The sequence below is a fragment of the Lotus japonicus genome, chromosome 1 (genome assembly GCF_012489685.1).
Source record: "Lotus japonicus ecotype B-129 chromosome 1, LjGifu_v1.2".
NCBI classification, from domain to species: Eukaryota; Viridiplantae; Streptophyta; class Magnoliopsida; order Fabales; family Fabaceae; genus Lotus; species Lotus japonicus.
This window is the reverse complement of record NC_080041.1, coordinates 15,407,093-15,421,664: the sequence shown is the minus strand read 5'-3', so window position 1 is coordinate 15,421,664 and position 14,572 is coordinate 15,407,093. Positions and strand designations below refer to the sequence as shown.

The following is a 14,572-nucleotide window of genomic DNA, read 5'->3' as shown; positions in this document are numbered from 1 at the left end:
GGAACATTTAGTATGAAAATACCTTCAAGTTGAAACTAATAAAAAATGTTTTAATATAATTTCTAAATTTTTTCTAGACTTTTTAAATATTTTTAGGAGTAGATATAGAGAAGCATTACAATTTGGTTCTGCGAGATCAGAAAAACATTAGATTTTACTTTGGATTGGTTTGGAACCCAAGGAGAGAGTCTAAGTGCCCCTTGAAGAAGGGGTAGAAAAATTCATCAAAGCGAATAACCTTACAGAGAATCATTTTGTTTGGTTTGAAATTCATAAAGATAATCCACACGTTATTCATGTTGGAGTCATGAACGAATTAATTTCGTCAAAAAATTCTCCAACCAAAAGTCAATTTTTAAAATTTCGCTGTTGTGTTTTTTATTTTTGTTGGTGGTTAAGAATTAGATAGATTGGATTTTAAATCGAACAATTTTGTATGCTTTACTAGAATGTAGTGTTTTTCCACCAGAGATATCTATTGCGATTTTTAGTTAAATGTTATTGCTTTTTGATAAATATATTATAGTATTTTATATAAGAGAATTATTAGTGCATCCTTTAAATTTTTTTACCCATCCATGTTTATTTAGAGTTTCGGAAATCACAATTATATAGTGTAAAAATATGTAATTTAATAAATATGTAATCCATATTTTCTATCAATTTTTATAAGTTATAAATTGAGTAAACTTATTTGGAGATAGGAAAAACGAAAAAAAAAGAAAAAAAACTCATACAATTTTTATATTATTATACCATAAAAAAATTAATCCAATAAAATTAATATTTACATTTACATTTCATTTATACAAAATAAATAATTCTATATATTAAAAGAAAATTATTATATACTTAGAAATATGTCCCCGTGCATTAGCACGGGTATACATACTAGTATTTATATTGTTGAAGGGATTGGTTCAGTCGGGACAATCAAGAGCTTCAATTTGTTGAAGGGAAGAAATAACTCTTTAATTATTTTACTTATTCTCTCCTACATTAATTTGGCTCGGAATTCAAACCTTTATGAAGGCGGGTAAATTAGGTCAATGTAGGCTTTCATATGTTTCTATAATGGAACCACATAGTGGTATGTTTTCTCTTAAGAATTTCTACAATGAGGAAAATTTTACATGAAAATAATTTTACGTAAAAGTTAATAGATAAATAAATTTTAATAAAATTTCACTACTTTACATTATAATTTCAAGTCAAAAAAATTTCCCATGAAGTAAAAAATAATAATTTCAAGTCAAAAGTGTACTATATAAGTATATAGTCTACCTTTTTTTTTACAAATTACAGCATATAAAACTCTTATGGGGAGGAACATTTTAACATGATAATAATGTTAATGCTAGTATAAAATTAATTTTTGTATAATTTAAATACATTTTTTACATTATAAAAATAATTTATGAGTAAATATATATATAAAAATTGCGTGAGATTTTGCAATATGACCCACCTTAATTCCATCAAAGTCTTAAATTTCCACCAAATTTATGGGTATAGGGTCGTTCCCTTTTCTTATTTCGAGCTAATTGTCTAAGCATTTGTTGTGTTTGGAAACTGAATAGAACAGTACAGAACATGATGGTACAGTACAATAATGTTTTTTTCTTTTTTTTTAAACAGAGTACAATAATGTTTTGTACACTGTGTTTGGTAAATAAATCACAGACAAAACATGACTATAAGATTGATTACATATATACTCTTATCATATTTAATTAAACATAAAAATTGGTTTGTACAGAATAAAATTTCCATCACGCAAATGCCAAAATAAAGCATCCACCTTTCTTTTAATTTTATATTGATATATCCAATTCTCAACCCTGTAACCATTGATTGGCAAAAGGATTATATGAAACTAATTTGTGAATTTGATGATGGAGAACAAAAACGAAAACATCTGATGATGGAGAACACAAATAATTTATGTATTGTGGGATTCAGGATGTGTGATTGTGAAGAAAAAAAGAATCGAAGGATGTGAAGCAAATGGTGGAATACAAATTATGCTCATAAGCGATGAAAAGAGAGATGAGGAAGAAGACGCAAGGAGAAAAAGATAACGGTGGAGGACAAGGAGAGATGAGAGATTAAACCTATGGGTAATTTTGTCAATATAAAATATTTTAATTGGTGTCCTGTTCCATTCTCTTGCGTTCCACCCTTTTTCAGGGAACCAAAATGTATCGTTCTAAGAGACTTATGTAATGTTTTGTTCCATCATAAAAACATGACAAACATGGAACGGAACCAACATGTCATGTTTCGTCCCCTTCTCACGTGTCTGCCAAACGCTACCATAATTTGGTTGTTGAGCCCTTTTTTTGTCAGTGTACTATTGACTATCTTATCATATATATCATTTTGCTTTCGAAAAAAAAAATGAAGGGGCCTTCGTTCTGTCGGACTTCGCTTTCTTGTTTTGAGGTTGGCGCATGTTCTAGTGAAGGCTCCGTTCCTTCCAGGGGCCTTCAAGTTTTTTCGGAAGCTTCAGTTCATGTGAGGGAGGAGGAGGCCCTTGAGGAGGATGTTGCTTCTGCTGTCATCGATCACGTTGTCGATTTTTCCCCTCTGAGGCCTCGCCCTCGTGGTCGGCCTAAGAAATGTAAGAAGGAGAAGCGTAGCATGGGTAGCTCTCAGCGGCCTAGGGGTCGTCCTCGTAAATCTTATACCGTGGAGCCCGCATTAGCGTCAGCGCCGCCTAGTCCTCCGTTTCCTTCGGGACCTTATTTTACACCAGCTATGAAGGCTTGGTGTCTTGCTAAGTCTGTTGGCATGTCTTTCCCCGGTAGTGATGCAGATGTTGTTCGAGGGTTGGCTGAAGTTATAAAAGAGAATTTTCCCTCTAGGTGTTAGGGTGGGTGCTCTTTTCTCCTTGGGTGGTTGTCTTTTTTCTTGATTGGTTTGGTGTTTTTGTTTTTCCCTTTCTGTTGGGTTGTACCCCTTTTGATGATTAATAAATTATCATTCCTTTTGCTCTAAAAAAAAATGATATCAATATATCACTCTATTTTATAAATTAATGTACATACATTTCTAAAACATATGGGCACACACTAGTAAAGAGATATGAAGAATGGTAAGATAGAAAAAAAGGAGAAATATAAGAAGAAAAATCAAGTAAAAACCAAATAAAAGGGAATGTGTAATTTGAACATATCATGAATTCAGCGCTTGAAATCGAAACCAGTTTTTATCCCTAATTCACTTGCATCTACTTCACATCAACAGTTCACTTTGATTCATTCGTCTTCAGCTCTGAATCTTGTTCCAGCAGAATCATTCCGTTGCAGGTAGGTGCTTCCTTGTCCCTGACCTCAATTTAGATAATAGTGGTGCTTACCGTTTTCCTTTTACTTGTCTATTTGCTTATAAGACCTTCAAATTTATGCTTACCCTTTTCCTTGTCATTATATAGTCAGAGGACTTAAATCTAGATTACATGATTCAGACAGTACAAAGTTTCATTTGATTCACAGAAAAGTTAATAGAATCAGGTGGATAGATCAAATTTCCATGAAATCGCCTATGTGGAGTACCGTTATATATACTGATCAAAGCTTATATGACAAAAATACAGAAAACCAAAATATTGAACGGAGGAATAATGCTTACTAAATAGCAAAAAGATGACACATTGTTCAGTTACTCGTGCAATGAATTAAAATTTAATCAAGTTCCTCAGGATACAAGTCCATAGTATTGTCTTACATAACCAACCTTAACCCCTCTTCCACTTTAAATTCATTATAGAGCCTCACATATCACCACCTTGGTTTCCGCGGCCTGCCAAAAACAAATGCAAAATGTTAGTGCATGCTTGAAGATCTGATAGGTTTTTAGGTTTGGAGAAGTGATTCTGAAAAAAACTAGTATTAGAAGCTTTTATGGAGGTAGAAGTGTGATTGTAAGATGATTAAGGATATGTTCTAAAGAGCTTATCTTATAGCATAAGCTCTCTTATGTAAGTGTTTGCGAAAGCTTATGTAAATAGGTTATAAACTACCTATAAGTTGTTTTGAGCTTATTTTCAGAAGCAGAATAATTCTCTTATGAATAATTTATGAATAAGCACTCATCCGATAAACAGTTCATGACATAGACACTTTATTAAGTTGTTTACCCAAACAACCTAAAACTAGATCCAAACAAACTATTAGCCAAATTTCAAGTTACTTTACCCACTAAACTAACAAATACAAGGGAAATACTTATGTAAACATATGGGATCACTTGATGATGTGAAGTGCTAAATGCTAATAGATTAATTTTATTTCATGTGGAATTGTGCAATTAGTATTACTTTTTATATGAATATATGATAAGAGTTATGGAATTATGGTTCCACACATACCTGGATGACCTCTCCCCTAGACTGAGTTTCTTAAATGCTGCATCAGATTCTTCAAGAAGTTCAAGCTCAAACACAACATCCTCAATAACACGAGCTAGTTTCTTGTCCTCATCAGCTGTATGGAAACAATCTCTTTTCTTAGCATCAAGAACAACCTGTCTCCACACTGAGTCACTGCTGATCAATGTTGCTGCATTTCCTAATATCCAAAGGCAATATCTGCACAAAAATAAACCCATTTTTCAATCAACATGTAAGGTGACGCATTACAAAATTAACACCAGATATCACATACCTAGCCCTAGTCATAGCCACATTTGCTCTTTGTCTGTTTGAAAGGAAACCGACTTTTCCTCCCCCATTAGATCTCACAGTTGATATTATGATGATATCTTGTTCCCCACCTTGAAAACCGTCAACAGAACGAACACTAACAGAGAAGTCAGGATCAGAAACCAAAGTGTGCTGCTTAACTTTCTCTTGGATTTCATAAACTTGAGAATTATAAGGAGAGATAATTCCTATGCTAACTTTCTTCCTTGTCCTCATAAACTCTAGCAAAACAAAACAAAAGGTGTTGCTCAAGTGCATGCATACTAAATCTGAAGATTTCTTATTAACAACTCATGCAGCCACTATTAACGCACACAAGTAGATGAAAGAGGAACTTACCTTTTTTAAGCCTTCCAACTATCTCAGAAATCACAGCGGCTTCAACCTGGTTCTTCAAACTGTGTTCACGACCAAATTGCTCTTTACCCTTAGCAATGTGAATAAAAGAATAAGAACCAAACAATTCTCCATCAAGGAAACTTCTATCATAGCTTTTTTCCCTTACAGTCGGTGCATCAGAAAGTTTTTCATCATAAAACTCTTTGCATGGGAATAAGCTAATGGATGGATGCATTCTATACTGAACATTAAGCATATGCTTCTTGTATCCCAACATTACCAGCCTCTCAAACAAACTTCTTCCAAATTCAGCCTTATCTGCAATCTAAAAATTTAAAGATATAAGACAGCTATCTTTCATTATGGCAAAAAAAATCCATATTTAATATAACAGAAAAGGTTATGTGTAAGTTAAATACCCTGCTTTTCACCAATGCAGGAAGCTGTCTCTCATCGCCTATTAGGATGCAATGGCTGAGACCTGACAGCTGTAATGGAATGGTTGATTCACACTCTTTGAGCTGTGCTGCTTCATCAATTACTAAAAATTGCACCGGGTTCTCCCCTTGTGCGTCCAGTTTAATAGAACTTGTTGCAGTGCATAAAATTATGCTTGCCTTAGACAAGCAAAATTTTGCAACTCCACCTTCCAAATCAACTTCAGGAAGAGGAATTGATTTAGAAAGTGAATTTAGTATGCCTAGGCATTCAACTCTTTCATAGCTAGACCATCCAAGGCTAGACAGAATGCTTTCGTTGTCATTATCAGCGCCACTTTGCTTGAATTTTGCTTGCCTCAAGGACATTTCAAGTGACCTAAGCAAATCCTGAGCTCTAAACATTTCCTTCACAGTCTCAAGTGAAATGAAAGAGCTTGGTAAGTGAGTATACAAGGTTTGCATGAAGAGCTTGAGCTCCACACTTAATACCTTGAATTCCTGCTTTAGAAAATCATCCATTGTCAGGATGTTTTTCTTCTTATCATTTTTATAGGACTGGTATTGCTCTGCTAAGGCTTTCGATTTTATCTGCACAAATTCCTCAAATGACACCGAATCATCGTTCCCCTGACTTCGCTTGTATAAGCGATATGCATGTACTATATGAAAATCATTCCTCATTGCAAAATCTTGTAATGACATTAGACCTTTCTTATTCTCATACAATATATATTGTTTTCTAGGTTCCTCAAGCAACTGGATCATTGATTCCAAGATGTGCTTCCATCCAGTTGATGGATCAAGGCACTTCTTAAGATCTTCTACACGATAATCAAGAAACATATCACGAAGGCCCTGATAAGAATCCACTTTCATTCTTGATCTATTCCCAAACAGCAAGATGTCACCCATCCCATATGTTTTATGCTCATTTGAACCTGTAAATAAACTATGTAACCGAACTGCGACTTCCAAAACTGCAGTATTGGTTGGAGCACAAGCCAACGTTCTTGCTTTTAACTTGAGAAAAGAAAATAATAAGCAAGCAACAGTTTTCGTTTTGCCCGTCCCTGGAGGCCCCCATATGAGTTTAGTGTTGTTATGGCAACAATTTATCATATTAATGCAGCTTAAAACAGCTTGTTCCTGAGATTCATTCAGATTCTGGGTGTGAATAAGGTCTTGTATGTGAGAAGGAGCTTGACAGTTTTCACCAGACAGGCAAATTCGACAGTCTTCTCCACCCTATGAAGTAAAATGCAAACATTAAACATTTGTAGAGAGAAAGAGAATCTTAAAACAAAAAGTGTTCACAAATAATAATTGAAAAGATCATTGATCTGGTGGTTCTTACATATAAATCAGGTTGCAGCACTTTCTTAATGATCCTACTCACGTTATCACCCTCCACCTGTAAGTTCAAAGCCTTCCAAATACGAACATTTGTTGTCAGGTTCAAAAGGTAAGTTGCATAGAATCTTTTTCTCGTGCCATTTAACCAGTCAAACTCAAGATCCATCCCCATGTCATTCGATGACATTATTGTGATCTTATCAGAATATTCATTCTTTACCCCAACAACATAAGCCATAAGGTAGTAATTACTTCCTGGCTTTTTCAAGTCATGTATGCTTTTAGGCCTTATTTCTGTGAGCGCAATGAGATCTCCAGACTCAGGCTCATAATTTCCAATACCTTTAACTTCATGAGGTTTTCTCTTCTTCAACTCTATCTGATAGAACACTTCCTTAGAATGTTTGAAGCTCGTCTTGTATTTTTGAACAATCAAGATTTCACAAAAAGGTGCTCGAGACACCCCCATTAAGTTTGAAGACAGATCACAGTGTGTTTCCTCGAGCAGTGGATGAATAAAGGAGTTCATATAATCTTTTGCGCACTTAAACGTCTCTGGTATCTTATACACCTAAGAGAAATTAAAACTATCCACATTCAGCAAACCATGTTTTTCTCACTAATGCAAACAAATTAGACAACCAACATACAGCATTCTATCTGTACCTACTTTATATAGATAAATCCTTTAAAAAAGCTCAAGTAGTAAAAGTTGGGTGACATATGAGTTGGGGAGGTGAAGGTCCAAGAATCAATTCCAGGTCGGTGTAATTTAACTTTTCGATGTACAAAAAAAAATTAATAGTAACAACTAACATGCTTGGTTGGATAACATTGAATGGGAGAGAAAAAAATGTTTTATAATGGTATTCTTGTTTGGTTAGAAAGGGAAATGGAGGGGTTTAAATTTAACCTAACTCAAGTGTGGCTACTCTATATTTAGAACAAAGTGTCAGTAGTTCTGAAAATCCAATGATCATGTTTTTTTATCGGCCAATTTTTTTTTTTCTTCTGAAAGACGGGTTTAATCCTCTGCGGGATCAATCTCTACACTTACATGTCTCTTAAATCTTACTTGAGTCATTACTCAGGGACGTGAAGACTCATTACTTATCCAGCCTCACAATTTGACAATTATTCTTTCAATTGATTTCCTTAATATACATGCTAAATAGCTTGCTTTAAAAGGGGGAAAATGTACTAGTACCAGGGTATTGATTTTTTTTCAAAAAATATGCTTTTTCAGAATATTATCATATAATAAAATATTTATAATTCGTATTTCGAAACCTAAATCTGAGTTGTAAAAAAAAATATATAAAATAAGTTTTTTTTTCAAATTTCTGTAGAACTAAACAAGCAGAGATACACTTTTCCTCTTGTGATAAAAAACAAAAGCAGAGATATTTCTCCTCCTCGTCTCGTTTCCTCTCCTTCCATTGAACTAAAAGACAAAATGAGATCTTACATAAAACAAAGTTCATGTTAACTTTACAACCAATTTGAGTATCATACAATACATGTGTTGTAAGACCTGAATTTTCAGAACAAGCTAGTTTCCGACTCACGCGTAGGATCAGTGTAAGCGTGACAGGAGTTTGATATTTGAGGAAGATTAATGAAGAAGAAAGTTCAGGAATTGCTTGAGGAATGTTGCGTAGTCGTTTTCGGAGTTAGTACGAGTCGTCTGCACACTTGCCTTAGGGCGAGCGTGTCCAGAATAGGCTATTTCGCTCTTAAAGCAACGTTTTGAGTGAGATTTCGAACTCTCGGAAAATTTAAAGATTCTCTTTATTTTTCCATCGACCAGCGTTTCATTTCGGAACTCTGGACTGTACGCACGATAGGTTTCACTTTTCGGATGTCCGCCGACGCTAATTTCTTTGCTTCGAAACCCTATTTTCGAGCAATGGATGAAGACTTTTTCTATTCGGGACTTCTAACGAAGATTCCGTCCGCGTTGCCAGACTTGTTTCGACATTTCCAATCTTTCTTCTGTTGGAAGTTTTGTCGTCTGAGCATCACAGCAAAAAGTAGTTTTTCGGGGCAGATTAACCGACACCGCTTTTGAGTTTTTCGATATCGTTTTTCCCAAATCTTAGATGTTTGTTTTGAGTTCTGGATTTCTGACGCCAGAATCTCTCTTAGAATTTCTCGGTGATCGTGCTGCAAAAATCGGAATCGCGAAATTTTCATTTTCCCGCGATTTCGCCCGCCTATAAATAGGCGAAAAAGCTAATATCCTCTTCATTTTCACCATTTTGGCCGAGATTGTGGAGAGCTTGGGGGGAGAAGGAGATTTCGCGAAACCTTGACCAATCTTCGTGCAGTTCGTCCCTACTTATAGGTATCGAGGTAACTATCATGAATCCTGCCTCTGATTGTTGTTTCTGTTGCGTTTCTGAAGCCGTTTCTGTGCTCTAAGTTTTGAGCTTTTTCTAAAATTGTCCGATTTCTCTGATTTCTCGCTTGGGTTATGTTCCTTATGTTCCCCTGAGTCTAAAACCTCTGTCAGTAAACTCTGATTGCGATTCAGTTGTCCAGGATCTGAAAAATTGACTCAAAACTCTTTTTGTCTCACATTTCGAAACTTTATTGTCGAAAAGACTTAATCTGACTTCGTGCCTTTAGGATTTGTTGTCACGGATGTCATGAGGATCGTTGCTGTCAAATTTGTTTTCAGAACTGATAACTTTGAAGTTTTGAGCCTTTATTTTGGACCAAAATGCCCCTGCGTAGTCGTATTTCGGCCCGATTGTCCGAAAATTGTTCTGACAGTTTCTTTGCCTTAGTTTTACCCTAAAACTACCTTGTAAACTGATTTGATCGAAGAAAAAGAGTCGAAGCCCTTTTCTCCTTATGGCCGTGGGCTATTTCTAAGGGGGGGGAGTTTTTCGTTTTCGAAAACTTGTCCTTTCGTACCTGTTTGTCGTATTCTGAAGCTTTGATGCTTTGTCTATCGTTTATGTATTGTATTGCGATCGAACTAATCGATTTTGTGTGGATTCTGCTTTGTTTTTCCTCCGAGGTTCAGTTGAAGGAACTTTGGAAGTTTCAAGGCATTCCTGTGAAGGAGATTTGATTTGCGAAGCTGGATCAGCTCGAGGTTAGGGCAACTTACTATATATTAGCTATGACTGCATGATAGGCGTCGATAAATTCGACTTATGTTTTATCTGATGTTGTTTTTGATGATGAGTTGATGTTATGATGCTTTTCCATACTTGTGATGTTGTGCTTTTGTTGGATTGAGCGTTTTGACGCAATTTCGGAGTGGAGATTCATTGATCTGGTGATCTTTGATATTTCGGGTTGGATGAACAACCCTAGGCAAGTCCAAATGTGGGGTTTGAGACTTAGCCATATGTTGGAATTCTTAGACTTTCCCCGGGAAATGTATTTTGGGTGGTTGATCTTTGAAAACTTAGAATGATAGAGCTTTGAAAAACTAAAGACTTGGGAAACTTAGACTTTGAGAAATAAACTCATAACTTGACTAATTCGAATTGAAACAATTTTTATTAACGTTTAAGCATAGGAGAACTGAAGGGGAAAATATTTACGAAAGACGGGGAAAAGTCGACTTTGTTGTGGGTTTGGAGAGTTATCGGAATTGGGGGAAGCCACTAAGGTGAGCTATGGTGATGATTGAAAGTCACCGAGTACTCTAGTACTCTTGGGGATTGTTGTGGAGCCGTGTTGTATTGACCGACACCTAGTGCTCTTGTTGTTTGGGCTGTGTTGTATTGACCGACACTAGACCCTTGTGTATTCTGTGGATGGAGTTGTGTTGTATTGACCGACACTTACTCCGAGTTGTGTTGTATTGACCGACACTAACTCATGGGTTTGTTGAGAGTGGGTTGTGAGCTAAACACTTTCGTGGTAAGGACGATTCGTTGTTTGGCTAACCACGTTGCATTCAATCGGGTGAATAACGGGAATGGTTCACCTGTGCATATCATGGTGAATAACGGGAATGGTTCACCTTGCATTAATGATGAATAACGGGAATGGTTCATCATTCGGTGAATAACGGGAATGGTTCACCAAGGATGAATAACGGGAATGGTTCATCCAGGATGGATTTCATCCAGGATGGATAACGGGAATGGTCCATCCATAGTGAAAATGCTTCACTTGTGGCGAACGGGAACGCGTCACAAATCCGGATTCATATTGTGCATTTCACGCATACATTCATGCTGACTGAGACTGTGTGCTGTTTGTTTATTGAAGCAATGTTAGAGCCATAACATGCTAGGATTACTTATATGCTTATATAACAACTTATATATATACCCTGTCACTTGCTGTGTGTATATGTACTTATTGCTGTGAGTTGACCCTAGCGCCTTGGCTTTGTTTGTATGTTTGTCTTTGGGCGGTCGGCCTGCTGCCAGATGTCGATGGCCGACTGGTGTTCGATGGTCTCTCCCTCGGGGGGGATCAGATATGAGCTTGTGGATCGGGATGCCCCCACCGCTTGGGTGATCGATGTTGTGGGTCATCGAGCGACGTACCGGGGAAGGGTCATGGAGGACCGGACTGACGAGTGTGAACATCTGACGAAAGAAGTTCTACGACGCATGGAGCTGAGCTTCAACTTGCCGTCTTCAGTTCGCCGAGGACTCGGATGTGTGAGCAGTTATGGGTTGGTAGAGTTAGGCAGGCGTCATATTTGTGTAGAGCTCTGATTCGTTTTGCTTTTGGGACGGGGTAGGTTCCCGACGCATGGCTTTTGTGTGGTTCTCTTATTGAGGGATCACAGTGAGTCAGTCGGACTATAGGAGTCTTTGCTTAGGCCATTTTGAGGCCGACTTTCTCCCAGTGGATTGTAATTATAACCTTTTCACTCACACTTCTGGATCTGTAACTATTTGCCTACGGGCACACTACTTTGGAGTCACTGCGAGTGCGCGTGACATGGGAGTGCAGCTGAGGCTGTACATGTGTATATATTTGTGTGTTGGTTGGGTTTTGTCTTTACTTCTTTATCGCTTTGATTTAAAGGAAAGAAAAAAAAATTACCTGTTTTCAGCGTAAAGTCTATTTTTGGTTACTAAAGTGACACCTGGAAATCGGGGTGTTACATTGTGGTATCAGAGCTTAGTCGAGTCTTTTGGGAGTCTTTGGGGAATAGGTCTTCTGTGCTAGGTTGTGTGACTCTGCAAAGGGTGAAAATTGATTGTCTGCAGGACGATTTTTCGTTCTAATTGATTGCATGGTTGTTTAACCATATGTTATAGTTTGGTGCTATTCTACGAGTAGGACTAATAGTTTTCTTGGGGGTAACAGACGATGGTGAACACGAATCAGCTAGCAGAGATGATGGCCACTATGGCCCAGGCAATGACTAACCAAGCGAATGACAATGCTTTGAGACGTGCTGCGGAGGAAGCGCGTGATCAACACCAGCGTCAGAGGGAGGCGACCCTGGACCAGAATAGAGGGTTGAATGACTTCAGGAGACAGGATCCGCCTAAGTTTTCGGGAGGTACTGACCCGGACAAAGCGGAACTCTGGATAGAGGAGATTGAGAAGATCTTTGGAGTGTTACAGACTGCTGAGGGAGCCAAGGTGGGGCTGGCAACCTATCTGTTGTTGGGAGATGCTGAATACTGGTGGAGAGGCGCCAGAGGAATGATGGAGGCAAATCATGTGGAGGTGAACTGGAATTCTTTTCGAACTGCTTTTCTCGAGAAGTATTTCCCAGACAGTGCTCGTGACGAGCGTGAATCACAGTTTCTGACTCTGAAACAAGGAAGCATGACCATTCCGGAGTATGCTGCCAAGTTAGAGTCTCTGGCAAAGTACTTTCGGTTTTTCCGTGATCAAGTTGATGAACCCTACATGTGCAAGAGATTTGTGAGGGGATTGAGGCCTGATATTGAAGATTCGGTGAGACCATTGGGGATCATGAGATTCCAGGCATTGGTTGAGAAGGCAACTGAGGTGGAATTGATGAAGAATCGGAGATACAACAGGGCTGGAACAGGAGGACCGGTGAGGTCGACACCACAGAGTTTTCAGGGAAAAGGGAGGTTTCAGGCGAGGAAGCCATATCAACGTCCTGCGGGGAGAGGGTTTACCCCGGGATCTTACAAGCCGATGACTGGTGCTGCTACTTCTGGAGGGTCGGGAAGCCGTCCCCAAAATCGTGAAGTGACTTGTTTCCGGTGTGGAGGAACGGGACACTATGCAAACAATTGCACGAGGCCACCAAGATGCTACAATTGCAACAAATCTGGGCATCTGGCTACGGAATGCAAGGCACCGAAGGTTGAACCGGCTGTGAATGCTGTTAGTGGGAAGCGCCCAGTGGCGAAGGGAAGAGTGTATACCATGGATGGAGAAGAAGCTGAAGGAGCTGATGGGTTGATCAGAGGGGAATGTGAAATTGACGGTAATCTTCTAACTGTACTCTTTGATTCTGGTGCAACTCATTCATTTGTCTCTAAGGATTGCGTATCAAGACTGCATCTGCCTATTACTACTTTGAGTTTTGATCTTATGGTAACTACACCTGCTAGGACTCTAATTGCTAATGCCGCATGCATGCACTGTTCAGTAGTATATAAAGATAGAACTTTTCATGCCAACCTAGTATGTCTACCCCTTAAAAACCTAGATGTAATCCTAGGGATGGATTGGTTATCCCACTACCATTGTCTTTTGGACTGTAGTCGAAAGAAAGTGGTGTTCCCAGACTCGGATCTTTTCGAGTACCTTTCTATTAACCACATTAGTGCGTCGTTGAGCGAGGGCACTCAGAAGTACTTTTCATTGCTAAGTCTGGAGGGGAAGAAGGAATCGAATATTCAAGGTATTCCGGTGGTTCGAGATTTTGCGGATGTTTTTCCTGGAGATGTACCTGGACTGCCGCCTGTACGCGATGTGGAGTTTGTGATCGACATTGTACCCGGAACTGGACCGATTTCGATTGCACCTTACCGTATGGCACCTGCGGAGTTAGCGGAGTTGAAATCTCAGTTGGAGGATCTTTCGGCAAAAGGATTCATTCGACCAAGTGTTTCACCGTGGGGAGCGCCAGTGTTGTTAGTTAAGAAGAAAGACGGAAGGTCGAGATTGTGTGTGGACTATCGACAACTGAACAGGGCGACGATCAAGAACAGATACCCGTTGCCGAGGATAGATGATTTGATGGATCAATTACGAGGGGCTGCTGTATTTTCGAAGATAGATTTGAAGTCAGGCTATCATCAGATCAGAGTGAAGACTGAGGATATACCGAAGACTGCATTCAGAACACGCTACGGACACTACGAGTACCTAGTGATGCCGTTTGGAGTGACAAATGCACCTGCTGTCTTCATGGATTACATGAACCGCATCTTTCATGAATTCCTAGATCGGTTTGTGGTGGTGTTTATTGATGATATACTGATATACTCGAAGGATGCAACGGAACATGAAGGACATTTGCGCCAAGTTCTACAAGTGTTGAGAGAAAAGAAGCTGTATGCGAACCCTTCCAAGTGTGAATTCTGGCTGAAGGAAGTTAATTTCTTAGGCCACGTTATCTCAAAGGAAGGCATAGCTGTGGATCCGGCGAAAGTAGAGACTGTTTTGGCTTGGGAGCAACCGAAGACAGTGACGGAGATAAGAAGTTTTGTGGGTTTGGCTGGATACTATAGACGCTTCATTGAGGGATTTGCTAAGATTGTTGGACCTTTGACTCAACTGACGAGGAAGGATCAACCTTTTGCATGGA

General features: G+C 38.5%; 2 protein-coding genes across 2 annotated transcripts; one reads left to right on the top strand and one right to left on the bottom strand.

The window, feature by feature from the left end:
- Positions 1–5,475: 5,475 nt before the first annotated feature.
- LOC130727938 (uncharacterized) lies at positions 5,476–7,921 on the bottom strand (the record flags this gene model as incomplete). The annotated part of the gene is made up of 3 exons (XM_057579252.1): positions 7,913–7,921; positions 6,839–7,408; positions 5,476–6,729 (listed from the first exon to the last, which is right to left on the bottom strand). Coding segments are annotated over exons 1-3 (1,833 nt in total), but the record flags the coding sequence as incomplete, so codon positions are not given.
- A 4,147-nt stretch (positions 7,922–12,068) lies between these two features.
- LOC130731637 (uncharacterized) lies at positions 12,069–14,346 on the top strand (the record flags this gene model as incomplete). The annotated part of the gene is made up of 1 exon (XM_057583912.1): positions 12,069–14,346. A coding segment is annotated over exon 1 (2,208 nt), but the record flags the coding sequence as incomplete, so codon positions are not given.
- Positions 14,347–14,572: the final 226 nt, after the last annotated feature.